At 50.4% G+C, this 13653-nt stretch overlaps 2 protein-coding genes across 2 annotated transcripts in view; both read right to left on the bottom strand.

The window, feature by feature from the left end:
* Positions 1-1729: 1729 nt before the first annotated feature.
* LOC149359958 (carcinine transporter-like) overlaps positions 1730-13653 on the bottom strand; it is a 38483-nt gene continuing 26559 nt past the window's right edge. The window contains exons 8-10 of the mRNA XM_089572061.1: positions 11589-11767; positions 3383-3546; positions 1730-2439 (exon numbers count right to left, since the gene is read on the bottom strand). Coding sequence (XP_089428187.1) covers positions 2352-2439; positions 3383-3546; positions 11589-11767 — 431 coding nt within the window. The 3' untranslated portion in view covers positions 1730-2351. The remainder of the gene's footprint in view (positions 2440-3382; positions 3547-11588; positions 11768-13653) is intronic.
* Positions 5491-9752, bottom strand: LOC149359959 (uncharacterized). The gene has a single exon (XM_089572057.1). It carries the CDS (start codon positions 8943-8945, stop codon positions 5910-5912), a length of 3036 nt encoding a protein of 1011 aa, XP_089428183.1. The 5' UTR covers positions 8946-9752; the 3' UTR covers positions 5491-5909.

Here is a 13653-nt window from a genome sequence, read left to right on the forward strand (position 1 = left end):
CATTCTGATGCATAAAATTATCATAGATGATATCGCACGTAAAAGGCGACGACAAACGACACGACAGCGCAGAAATCTGCTTAGAAGTGCCGGTTTCCAGTCCGTACACTACTTGGTCGACTACACTCGGATGTCACGTTAACGAGTAACTGCGCACTAGATAACCGCAGCACTGTCTGGAAGAGGGCAAATGTGAGTAGTGACGCACAGCACACACCCTCATACGTTAGCTGATGGAGCACAAAACGGCAGAAGCGAACACGTAAACATGCGTTCTATGCGCGGCGCCGGCGCGACCCGCACTCCCGCAGTCCCTCGGGCCGCGCGCGCCGACAGATGGCGACTGGCGTCGAGAGTAGGCGCGCGTCTGCAGCCTGCGTGCGAGGGTAAAAAAATCTGGTCTATAAGCAGGTGGCACGGCGGAGCTCTGGCGCCACTCCAGGCTTAACCAGAGCTGAAGCCCAGCCAATTTTGTTCTTGAAGCGAAAAGCTTCACTAGGCTCGTCAACACCGCGCTTCGCGTGAGCCACCCCTGGGCGCCGCCGCGGCGCGCGCTACGTCTCCACTTCTCCTCCTCGCCACCGGTTTGCCCCTCGCCGCTGCCACGCGGACGCTCCCGCCGTCCCTAGAGGAGAAGGTTCTTTCGGAAGGCGTTGAGAGAGTGAGCGGTGGCGGCGGCCGTAGGAGAGGCACAGACATTCGCCATGGAAGGAAGAAAAGAAGACCCAGAAGTGGTAGCGAGGGAGTTGGCTCAAAAGAAGCGAGCATATGAAAAGTGCAAGGCTAGACAAGCGGCTGAAACACCAGAAGCACGAGAGGCACGCCTTGCTAAACGGCGGCAAAAGGACGCTGAATTGCGGCGTTTGGCTGTGTCAGCTGAGAGTGGCCAGGTGAGCGAAGACTGTACTTCGGCAGACGTCGAGCGGTTTCGAAGAAAGAATGAAAACGTCAGAGCTGAACGAGCAGCTGTTTGACCTTTCGCCGCAGCCATGCGCAGTGGACATTTGAAAGCAGGGGTATATAAGGCGCACTTGCCCATAGAACAGGCGCAGACACTCGCCATGGAAGGAGAAGAAGAAGCAACAGTCGGACGGCGCAGAAACACCGATCCAGAAGTGGTAGCTTGGGAGTTGACTGAAAAGCAGCGAGAGCTTGTCGCTTCGAGATATCCAGGCTTAACCTTAGCTAAGCCTCAGCCATTTTCTTGCAGAGATTGAACCTACTTTATAGCATTTACTATGAGGCGAGCGCCCCCCGTATATTTTAATTATTAGCTTTGAGTGCAGGAAGCAAAAGAATTTGCAATTTAGGGGCTCTTGTTGCCCAGCTTGCGAGAGTGCATCACTGTCCACCTACTTCTGAACAATGTACAAAGGACCCAAGAAAGACCACGCATTTATGGAAGCTTTAATTGTCCTTGTCCAAAAACATTTGTTATGCAGTGGGCTTCACATCAGTGATTATGGGAATAATTAGTGATGGTTATTGTGATCCATTTCGCGAATGAGTTCTGCAAAGAGTAGGATGTCAATATAAAAAAGAAAAGCATCAAATCTTTAAACACGGCAGCGCAGTCTTCGTTGCAATGAATGGTGGTTTCGGAATAATGGCACCCATGCCTTCAATTTTATTCGTGTGCAACCTTTAAAAGACTTCCGTGTTATGAATGTCTATGAATTGTGCGCGGTTGGCAGCCCTAGTCAGCTCTGTAAATACAACACGTGTGACCTTTGAGCCTCATATTTATTGCAACAGTCCAGGCCACAATGCGTCCCACTGCATCCAAAGCTAAGGTCAACTCTAGTCCGCGGACAGAACGGGGAGAAATCGTCATTTTTCACATTGATGTCATAAGTTGCATGCATTTGCCCCAGATGATAAGCGCTGCATTATGAACTTGAGTAAAAAATTTATTCAGCGAGCTTGAGTTGTCCTTGTAAGCTCACTAGTGAGGTCAGAGGCAACTTGCATACCCACAGTCACAGAGTGTTTGATGACGTGATTAGATAAAACCGAAAGTGGATTCAGTCATGGCACAGATTTTCCGCCCGCATACTGAGAAATGAATTCATACTTCGCTCCTCAGCGAGGCATCTCCTGGGCCCTGTCTAGCGGAAAGTCTGATGACGTCTTGACATAGGTCATGGTCCCGGATGATGGATAGCCGTGAATGTCAATCTAGTGATACGCACGTAGAACGGTACCATGGACCTCTTTGTTGAATGGCAAAGAACAGAGAGTCCAATCTTTTTTTTTTTCTCTCGTCATCTCGACGGAGTGGTACGTGCTGCAACTTGTGTCTTCCGAACAGGGGCTATCCTTGTAGAAGACGCCGCAGGGCATCACGACAATCATGCTTTAGTCTGCAAGGGCTGCATTTCCACAGATGTCTTCTCGCCGTTTTCTTTGTCGTGTCGAGACTTTGAAGACTCTTTTATCCTAATTGAAGGAGAGATAAGCAGACATTCACCAATCAATGGCAGGCAACATTAGAGAATCTCTTCCTACTCTTTCTGTTCGGGGAAAATATTTCACCATCTTCAATCTACGTGTTCTTCGACGCATACACATCAATACACTCCTCACCCATCCCTGCTATTTCCTCTACTGCTCTCACTTTTCTCTGCACGCCTTCACCGACATGATTTTATGGAATATTATCTTTTCTCCTGGCCCGTTTCTATTCAGTATCCCCTTTGTCATAACTCTTTTTGCGAACGTAGGGGGCGTGAATAGCGTCGAAACGGCTGACGGACTAGTTTTCATTGATAACAATGGCGCAGCATATCCTCGAAGCTTAATGCCGCAAGGAATTAAAGTTTGTTATCTATATTTATCTTTATCGCATTGATCGCGCCCTCTCTTTCACTCTGCAGGCTCCACCTTATGGTATTATGATGGAGGTTTCCGCTGATAGCTCTTTTCGAAGGTGCCCCCTTTGTCAATAGTATTCAGCCCAAAGGGTTTGCTTTCATCTTGGGCAGAGGGGAACCTTAGGGCCCCCCGAAGTCCTAACCTGCGAAGGAGTGAGGGCAAGAGTGCCCTGCAGCTTTGAGAGACGTAGAACAATGAAGATGCGAAACAATCCCAGCTGCAGATGAATAAATGTGATTGCAGTAAAGGAGCAAAGTCTTTTTCGACAAAGTTTTGAACGTTTCGAATACTAAATTCCGAAAATAATCTAGCCTGGTGTCGTACACATTGGAAACAATCACAAGACCTGCTGTCAGAAGAAATGACGCGAGAAAAATTAGAAATTAAAAAGCTAAGGAAGGAGAAAACGTACAGAGAGAAAGAAGTATGTTGATAGAAAGATAGAACGCTAGAAAGATAGAAAGAAGATAGAAAGATAGAAGATAGATAGAAGTAGATCGTCCCTCACCTGTTGAACGAGAAGAACTTTTGGTTGGCGCCGAACCTCTCGGCTTCCTCAACTGTCTGGCAAAGCGGGTAGCCCTGGGTCTCGGGTAGCCAGGCTGCCGCGATCCCGGCAGTTGTAGTCAGTACCGCCAAGAAGAGGAACGGAATCCAGGCACCGTACCTACCCTGTATCGTGACGTGAACGATTATTCTCTTAGAGTGATAATGTGCACTTATTGCGCAGCTCCCATTAGAAAGTTCGATTTGTGCTCATATTCTGAGCTGCTTTGCAGAGTTGTTCTAACAAGTGAGTCTACTATGCTATGCCTATGTGTTCAGTTGTGTGTGTGTGTGATTGTTTTGCCGTTCCTACTGAGCACAGCAGTGACGATGAAGTTCTCTGCTGATGTGATTAAGCGAATTTGCCCATGGTTCGGGGCTACAGTCAAGAATGTCCGGCTATGGATAACATATTTGTTTCGACAAGCGTACAATTGAAGGGTCTTGAAAGATTCCAGCAACTAATGTGTAGAACATCATTTGCGCAGTGCAACACATGCAAATGAAAAGTCTTCATGTACAGAGAATGCGCGGTTCTTTGTGCAGCTCGATTTTCGTTAAATAAATTATACATGCTCAAAGCATTCTAGCCTGCCCATCCGCAAGAAATAGTAGAAGCGGTATAAAAAAGAACAGTGAACTGCTTTGAGAACAAACACTTGTTGATGACATAAGTGGTACAAAGTTTTATTTGAAGAAGAGGAATGAAACCATGGAGGAAAATAATTATCGAAGCACAAAATACTTGAACGGAAATACATACTCTTAAGCAGTCAGTGGTTCCACAAGAATTCGCCTGGTGAGACACTGTATTAATGGAAGGAAAAACGCAGTCACTAACGAACTCAGCTAAGTTGTTATTGACGTTTCCGTTTGTACTGTTTGTATAGTTCGACTTGGCCAGTGACTGCATTTTTCATTAGCATACGTTCTGGTAAAAAGAGTCATCAAGAAAAGAAGGCAAAAATGGATGTGATTTTCATCCAATCCGCCACAGTTGTGACACTTCTCCACATCATAAGGCCTCCACCCCCTCTCCTCTCGTGCACTCTATCATAATATGGACAGCCGTATAATGTGCACTGATTTAGGAAGAAGTCATACAGCGTCTCTACCCAACTTCTTTCCTGGCACAGAGTAAATTCTCTTCCTTCTTCAGGTTCGTTTGCTTTTCTTCGGGGGAGTTCAGCCTCCTCCAAACGTGAGTTGTTCGGTGGTGTTTTGAAGCACAGGAGTCCAGAAGCAGAAGGTACGAAAGGGAAATTATATTTACAGAGTACAAGGCAAACTCAGTTGCAGAAGCGTGAAGTCACACAGACGTTCAAGTACTGTAACTTAGAAGGCACTTATCTCACACAGAGATACTATCTCACACAGAGATACAACTTCGGGAAAATCTTACTCATCGACCGGCGGTCTCGGTTAGAGCCTAGAAGTTTTCCTTACGTGCTAAGCACGGAGCCTGGTTGGGACTTATCTCACACAGAGATACGATTTCGGAAAATCTTACTCATCGACCGGCGGTCTCGGTTAGAGCCTAGAAGTTTTCCGTACGTGCGAAGCACGGAGCCTGTTTAGGACTGCCATTCCTGGCTTTTCCTTCCGTTTTTATTTCTTACATAAACAAAGGCGCTGGGGCGGTCATTTCTCTTGACCCGCCCCAGTCTTTGATCAACCAATCGCTACTTTATTTCGCAGTAGCCACGGCCCTGTGGGTTGGGCATAGCCTCGAAACCAGGGCTCGAATAAATAAAACAAACAAATCAAGAAAACATTCGTAAAACGCTCTCCATGCAACACCCTCGCCTTTCCCCAAGAACGCACTTTTCATCTTAAGTGCATGCACGTGCGTAACTGCCTCAAGGCGGCCACCCTCTCGTGCTGCGTCCAACCGGAAGACCTTTGTTTACCTCCCCGCATGGCTACAACGCTATCAGTCAGCGGATCAGTCCTTTGATCAGTCGGGGTGGGAGGGAGACCACCCCTTTCGGGACGGCAAGGCCACGCCGCACGTGCGCCCTCTGCCCGAGGCGTCACGGCTGCGTTCCAAAGTGGCGTCCTCCCCATGCCGGTAATTGCTTCCGCATTTGTTGCTGCACTGCGCGAGCCACGCGGCAAGTACAAAGGGGAGAGCCAGCGAGGTCGTGTACGAGGCGCGATCTTACACGTCCCCCCTGAGAGGATAAACGAGCTTGGGAGTCCGCTCGTTTAGACAAGATCAACAAAAGATCGCGGCTGTCTACAAACACAATATGCATAGAAAGAAATTGACATGCTGAAAAACGGCTCTCGGGTCACAAAGATACAACTCGCCGATACCGCACAAAAACACTCATGGACCATACACAGAGCATACACGATATCCGTCACAGTACGAGAGTCAGGGGCATGCAAGCATCCTTGCACAGAGTTCTGGCCACAGATCACCGATCACATCACAAATTGCAGCGGGTGAACGGGAACATTCACGTAGCCCGAGGGGCCATGGCTCATTGCTCCTTACCCCAGCTCGTGCTAGGGACGCGAGACAACTCGTCGGCGTTGCCGTTACAGGTGCCTTTCCTGTGTGTCACAACGACATTGTAGCGCTGAAAGGCCAGCGACCACCTTGCCAGTTTTGCCCCATGAGGCGTGCTCGTCGTTAGATAGGATAAGGGATTGTGGTCGGAGACCACGTTAACCTGTGCTCCGAACAACCAATGGTCGAATTTCTTGAGCGCCCAAATGATGGCAAATGCCTCGCGCTCGATTGTTGACCAGCGGGTTTGGGTTGTAGTGAACCGGTGGCTGGCGAAGGCGACCGGCTCCTCTCTCCCCGAGTCTCCCATCTGGGCCAGGCAAGCTCCGGCCGCGATCGCGGACGCATCCGTGAACAGCCAGTATGGCTTGAGCATATTAGGGGTATTTAGCGCTGCAGCTTCGCAAAGCGACGTTTTAAGCTGAGTAAAAGCTTCCTGCGCTTCCCGAGTCCAAGGAATCGCGTTTGGCACGCCTCGCTTCGTCAAGGATGTGAGCGGTGCAGCGACCTCAGCGTAGTTCTCTACGTATTCGCGGTAGTACCCGCATAGCCCAAGCAGGCTTCGCAGCTGCTTTTTCGTAGTAGGCGGCGCAAGGTCGCGAACAGCGGCTAGCTTATCGGGGTCCGGTCCGTGTGTACCGCCACCCACGACGTGACCCAAGTACTTGATCTGAGCTTGTGCGATCTGGCACTTCTCGGGGCTTACCTTCAGTTTAGCTTCGTGTAGTAAGCCGAGCACGATGCTTAAACGCTTCAGGTGCTGATGCCACGAAGCGGAGAAAATGGCGATATCATCGAGATATGCCGCCGCGTAGCTCTGGTGTCTCGACAGCAGCGTATTCATCATTCGCTGGAATTTTGCAGCGGCATTTTTTAACCCAAATGGCATGACGCGCCAAGCGTACTGCCCTTCGTGGGTTACGAAGGCAGTCAAATGCTGACTCTCGAGGGCCACTGGTACCTGCCAATAACCGCGTCTCAAATCTACGAGAGTAATGAACATCGCGCTGCCGACCCCCATAATTAACTCCTGCGGGGGTGTAATCGGGAAGGCGTCAGTACGTGTAGCCGGGTTCAGCGCACGGTAGTCTATACACATACGCACTGAGCCGTCCTTTTTACCAACGCACGCCACGGGATGAGCCTGCTCACTTTCTACTATTTTTGCATCATCCCGAGCTTTCTTAAAGTTTTCATCTGACAGCTGGGCCGAACAGAAGCTCTCGCGCTGCTCTGGGGCCTCGTCTTCATCGTCACGCGTTGAGCGCCGGACTTCGGCGGGGCACCCGCCACTACCTTCTTCATGTTGCTCGCCTGATGTCACGGCCAACTCTTTGTTCTCCGGTTCGCCTGCCTGCGAATCGTTCGCGTGAACCGCGCCTGTCGTTGAGGCCGGCTCCAAAGTTTCCCCGCCAACGGTGAAAGATGCCGTAGTAGGGCCAGATTTAATGTGTGCCTCGCTCCTGGCGACCGCTCCGTTGCCGTGTTCGCACTGTTCTAGCAGCTCCCAGTCTTCTCGCGCGAGCAAGCAGTCCACTCCCTCCGCGAGCTTGCCCGTAATTGCGCACACTATACGTACTGCCTCTGGTCGAGCTACAAGCGTGGGGCGCCGCCTCATACTGACCGCGAGCGTAACTAGCTTCGCTTCTATTGTTTCACCGAAAGCTGAGACAAGCTTTATCTTGCCGGAAGGCTCATGAGACGCGTCTGACATTAAGCTTTCTCGGACTACCGTTATTTCGCTACCGGTGTCTATAATCGCCGTTGTCGGTACTCCGCCGCATTCGATTTCTACTCGCTGCAGCTTTGATTTGCGCACTTCATCTGACGATCTCGGGGATCTCATTTCTGCAACCAGCGTCCTGTGTGGGTAGCCCGACTCAGCGGTTTCGGCAGCGTCCTCGCTGGCGACGGCTACTTTCTGAACCCGGGCGCGTTTATCGTTTTTCTGCGCGTTCTGCGCAGCGCGGGGGCAGTGTTTAGCGACGTGACCCTCTGCGCGGCACACATAACACTGTGTCTGCCGTTTGATGTCACTGCCTGAAGGTGGGCATGGGGACCTTTCTTTCTCCGCGTGTGCGGTCGGTGGTCGCACCGCGCGCCCCTTTCCTTTAGCTTGCTCGAAAGTCTGAAGCATCTGCGATAACTCATCCGGTTTCGCCCACTCTTCCCCCTCGCGGAGGCGCACATACTCCAGACCCTCGGTGCTTAGGCTAGCTTTCATGCGATCGGCTACGACGAGAGCCACCACATCTTCCTTAGTGTCTGCCTCCCTCGAACGAAGGTAATAGTGAAAGTATGTCTTCACGCGAGAGGCAAATTGGGCCCAAGTTTCCTCCTTCCGCTTTGCGGCGCGTTCGAACCGATCCAAGTACTCGACGGGGGTCAGCTTTAGCTCGCTTAATACGGCCGCCTTCACTGACTCGTAGTCGCTGCACTCGTCGTCCTTAAGACCGCGAAGCAAATACCGCACACGCTCGCTCAGCGTCGGCATGATCAAGTGTACGCGGCTGTTTTCCGGCACATTGTACGTCGTGAAAACTCTTTCCACCTCGTCAAACCAAAGCGGTACGTCCGCGTCGCCCGGCAACTTGAGTCCCTTTAGGACTTTGGCGCATTGGGAGATTGGGTCGAGGCCCGTTCGCCGTTGTTCCCCTGATTCCGATATCAAGGGGGTCTGCCGGCCACCTGTCATCGCTATCCCAAGTTTCTGCAATTCGATGCGCTCTCGAGATTCGACTTCGAGCTTATGCTTCGCAAGCTCGAAATCCAGTTCCATGCGGCGGATTGCCATAGCATCGGAACCCGCCGTTGCAGCTACCCTTTGTAGCGCTTCTGCTATCGGCTCTGATGTCGCTGCGTCCTGCTGCGACGTTTCGCCTAACTGATCATCGCCCTCTGACGTTTCGCCTGGCTGATCATAGCCCTCTGTAGCCATCCCCTTTAATGCACTCGCATTTTCCTGTCTGCGATCTGAGCTCGCCATCATGCTCCTTGTCAACACCATACGCCCGTTTACACATGAGCCATAACCACCTCAGAGGTACGCAAGGAATCCCGCTCACCCGTGCTGGTGTCCCTAGTGGGATCCGTTGCCTCTCTGTTGCCACTGCCTCGTCCCGAGATGCAGGATGAAGGACGCCTCAGGGTCGGCGCTCTGGACTACCTTGTTCCCTTGGCTGGACCTGAAGATCGGCTCCTTCCCGGGTTCCCGGACGCTCGTTGCCAGACGCTGCTGGCTTGATGGTGGTGTCGGCTCACGGTCGACGATTGCCGAATTCTGTCGTGACTGCGCCAGTAAATTCTCTTCCTTCTTCAGGTTCGTTTGCTTTTCTTCGGGGGAGTTCAGCCTCCTCCAAACGTGAGTTGTTCGGTGGTGTTTTGAAGCACAGGAGTCCAGAAGCAGAAGGTACGAAAGGGAAATTATATTTACAGAGTACAAGGCAAACTCAGTTGCAGAAGCGTGAAGTCACACAGACGTTCAAGTACTGTAACTTAGAAGGCACTTATCTCACACAGAGATACTATCTCACACAGAGATACAACTTCGGGAAAATCTTACTCATCGACCGGCGGTCTCGGTTAGAGCCTAGAAGTTTTCCTTACGTGCTAAGCACGGAGCCTGGTTGGGACTTATCTCACACAGAGATACGATTTCGGAAAATCTTACTCATCGACCGGCGGTCTCGGTTAGAGCCTAGAAGTTTTCCGTACGTGCGAAGCACGGAGCCTGTTTAGGACTGCCATTCCTGGCTTTTCCTTACGTTTTTATTTCTTACATAAACAAAGGCGCTGGGGCGGTCATTTCTCTTGACCCGCCCCAGTCTTTGATCAACCAATCGCTACTTTATTTCGCAGTAGCCACGGCCCTGTGGGTTGGGCATAGCCTCGAAACCAGGGCTCGAATAAATAAAACAAACAAATCAAGAAAACATTCGTAAAACGCTCTCCATGCAACACCCTCGCCTTTCCCCAAGAACGCACTTTTCATCTTAAGTGCATGCACGTGCGTAACTGCCTCAAGGCGGCCACCCTCTCGTGCTGCGTCCAACCGGAAGACCTTTGTTTACCTCCCCGCATGGCTACAACGCTATCAGTCAGCGGATCAGTCCTTTGATCAGTCGGGGTGGGAGGGAGACCACCCCTTTCGGGACGGCAAGGCCACGCCGCACGTGCGCCCTCTGCCCGAGGCGTCACGGCTGCGTTCCAAAGTGGCGTCCTCCCCATGCCGGTAATTGCTTCCGCATTTGTTGCTGCACTGCGCGAGCCACGCGGGAAGTACAAAGGGGAGAGCCAGCGAGGTCGTGTACGAGGCGCGATCTTACACACAGATTCCTGATAACTGAGTTTGTCCTAAATCCTATCGACTTCACCGTGCACCTTCTTCCTTGCCTGCCCATCATCTTCTCGGCATCTCCCAGCATCTCATAGCATCTCCCATCATCCTTCCGGCATCTCCCATCATCATCTCGGATCTCCCATCTTCTTCCCAGCATCTCCTCTCTTTGTTCGGTGTTTTGGTTCTCACTGTAATTCAGATGACCTTCTATTTTTGTCATTGTTGGAAACGAGCAAGTAGATGCAACGGAGCATCGGCGCAACTACGACAGCGCAATAACGAGAACGACACACCCTCACTCGGAATAACAGACTGTTGTTGTGAACTACCTCGCCCGGCAGTGTTTTATTCTGTTGAAATATTACCACTGGCTACGCCTGCTTCGGGTGCCAACTGCAATCAAGTGATGTGCGACGCTGCAGAAAGATCAGGCTAAATTAAGGACGGCGGCGACGAATAAATGCTGGGGTCAGCGCTTCAAAGTGTGTGTACAAAGGTAATCTCTACAAGGTGCTATTCTGGCTTTATGCTTTTTGAATTCCCGCTTGTAGATTCCGTGCACGGCACAAGTCTGTGCTATTGGGAGGAGAACCTGTGTGAGTCGCGGTAGATGCCCTGTCTGAAAGCTCGAATCTCCGTCACCTTTTGGTTGCGTCTTTGACCCAGTAGTTTCGGGACTGCTATTATGCGACCAGTGTAACGAATGAATTCGCACATTACGCATGCACTATATCCAAACAGAGCCAACGCAATATTACTTTTCTGTTTTCTATCCCTTTTCATCAGTTGTCACTGGCTGAGGCGTCGCCACTCCCTTAATGCCGCAAGGACTAGCCCGTCGGCGTAGCAAATGTTATCAAATGAATACAATCGGCTGAAGAGCATTGCTAGAATACTCAGGCGAAAGAGCCGGACATCATGAGTGCCCTTTGCCTTAAGTAGCGCTTTGCGCTTTGCCTTAAGTAGCGCTTTGCGCTTTGCCTTAAGTTGTCCTATCCTCGAAACCAGAGCCGGAGAAGGACTTTGCTTGCTGCTGCGCGCCATATCCTTCAATGCGGCAGCTGGCTGTACTAAATAAGAAATAAATGAATCTTGAAATGAATAATTTGCAATATACGACCGCATGTCTTTGTTGTGACAAGTGGTTCCTCTCTCCGCCGTGTAATATGTTCATGCATAAAGTAACAGTGCATGGTTTTCTATCACTTAGTACGTTATCCAACTCGCCCAGTTTTCTGCTCCTATCAAATAAGAATGCAATGCATGTGTCGTTCTCTCTCAGGGTTCTTGCTAGAGAAACAGCAGACATACCAAGTAAATGACGTGAGGCACGGATAAGGTGAAGATGGAGGCCAGGGCGCTGAGCACGCCCACAGAGAAAGAGCGCAGCGGCGTGGGGAACAGCTCGTCCGACTGTTGGTACATCATCATGTACGCCGCCGTCGTGGAGAACTTGGCCACGACCGATGCGATGAGGTGCACCGCACCGGCTGCGTCAGAGAGTGGAGAGAAGCGAGTTTCTACATTCGTCAAGGTCAGCGCATAATAAAAAAAAATGTCCGATTTGAACTCAAATAATATCCAGGTACGAACTATCTAGTGTGAACGTGTACGAACTTGATCAAATTTTTGTTTCTGGTATGAGTAAAACTTTTTCTGTGGGCAGTGACCGTTACGGGAGTGCTCTTCTAGCTCCAAAACCTTACTATTTATAACTGCCGAACATCTTGGGTAAACAGTCTGTACAAGCTCGGTGGGAGATATTGCAGCGTCATCGTGGATATTCGCGTTGCTTGTGTTTGTTCGTGAACTTGGCACCCGGGACGCTCTGACCAACGGCAACGAGAAAATGTATGAACGTGAATCTTTTACGATGAAGCAAAAACTGCAAAACACTCGCTCGCAATGGACACCCCAACCATGACGTGCGAGAAAGTATGAAGGAAAGAGTGAAAGGAGGAATAGGACATCAAGAATCGCCGTATTCGAGGAGGGCCCCGGATACACTTCGACCACCTGATGTTCTTAGCACGCATTGACTCCGCAGAGATGACGAGTGTCATTTGCTTCTCGCCTCCATCTATACGCGGCTGCCACGGATTGAAATAGATTCCTTGTGATCGTGCTCCGGTGCCGCTCGGCGCGGTCACGAAGCTGAAAAAGCGTGTAGCACTGTTTCTCATGCTTTTTGACGCTCATAGCTCGCAAGCCGTCGCACCGGCGCTCGCAAATAAAATTGGCTGCGGTTTAGCTCTCGTTAACACTAGTTGAATTGCGAAAACAACTGAGCGCGTTGTCTAATCCTCCCTTCGTTCTTTCGTTATTGCCTCTCTTTCGCGCTCTCCATAACGACTAGAATCCACTCAGGCGAAGCGCATATATATACAGGGTCTGTTCTGAAAGTAGTAGGACTCATTTTTTTAAAAATAAATTATTTATGCGAATAGTACAAATCATCAGAATTTTTCAAAGTAGCACCCTTCCGTATCTACACACTGCTGCCAATGAGTTTTCCAGTTTTCGTACGCCTCCAGGAACGCCTGGACTGGAATGCTGTTTAGCTCCCTCGTCACGGCCTGTTGAACCGCCTCTACCGATCCGTGATGCTTCCCCTTGAGCGTCGATTTTATTCTTGGGAATAGAAAAATGTCTGACGGGGCCAATTCGGGGCTGTAGGGGGCTGAGGCAGCGTTACCACCTTGTGCTGGGCAAGATACTCCCCTACGCGGAACGCTGTGTGGCTCGGCGCGTTGTCATGGTGCAGCCGCCAATTGTTTGCGATGGGTGGGCGGACACGAACAATGCGTTTTCGCAGTCTTTTGAGGACTTACACGTAAAAAACTGCATTAGGTGTTTGTCCAGGCGGTACGAACTCTTTGTACATGGCTCCATGTCGACCAAAAAAGCAAATTAGCATCGACATTTGCTTGGATTTGTTAATTCGCGCTTTCTTGGGGCGTGGGGAAGAAGCGGTGTGCCGTTGTTAGCTCTGCCGCTTGCTCTCAAGGTCGTATTCCGACACCCACGTCTCGTCACAGGTCACTACATTGTCCAGAAAATCGGGGTCCTCATTAACATGATGAAGAAGATCCTGGCAGATCGCTTTCAGGTTGGACTTTTGCTCCTCTGACAACACTCGCGCCACTAACTTCGCGCACACTTTCCTCATGGATAAGTTTTCTGTCACAATCTCAAAAACTTCGGTTTGAGGAATGCTAAAGTCATCCGCAATCGTTTTAACACTCATCCTACGATCACTGTTTAGTAAATTTTTCACTCACGACACATTTTCGTTGGTCTTGCTGGTCGAAGGAACCAGTTTATGTTCAGTCAATCACGCCATCAAATCTGGAGGCTTTTCGCCACGCCATTGCTC

The sequence above is a fragment of the Amblyomma mixtum genome, chromosome 2 (genome assembly GCF_055824585.1).
Source record: "Amblyomma mixtum isolate Tamu chromosome 2, ASM5582458v1, whole genome shotgun sequence".
Lineage (NCBI taxonomy): Eukaryota > Metazoa > Arthropoda > Arachnida > Ixodida > Ixodidae > Amblyomma > Amblyomma mixtum.

What these genes read in the sequence shown, in the direction of transcription:
- LOC149359959 (XM_089572057.1), bottom strand. Translation starts at nt 8,945, where the DNA reads ATGGTGTTGACAAGGAGCATGATGGCGAGCTCAGATCGCAGACAGGAA.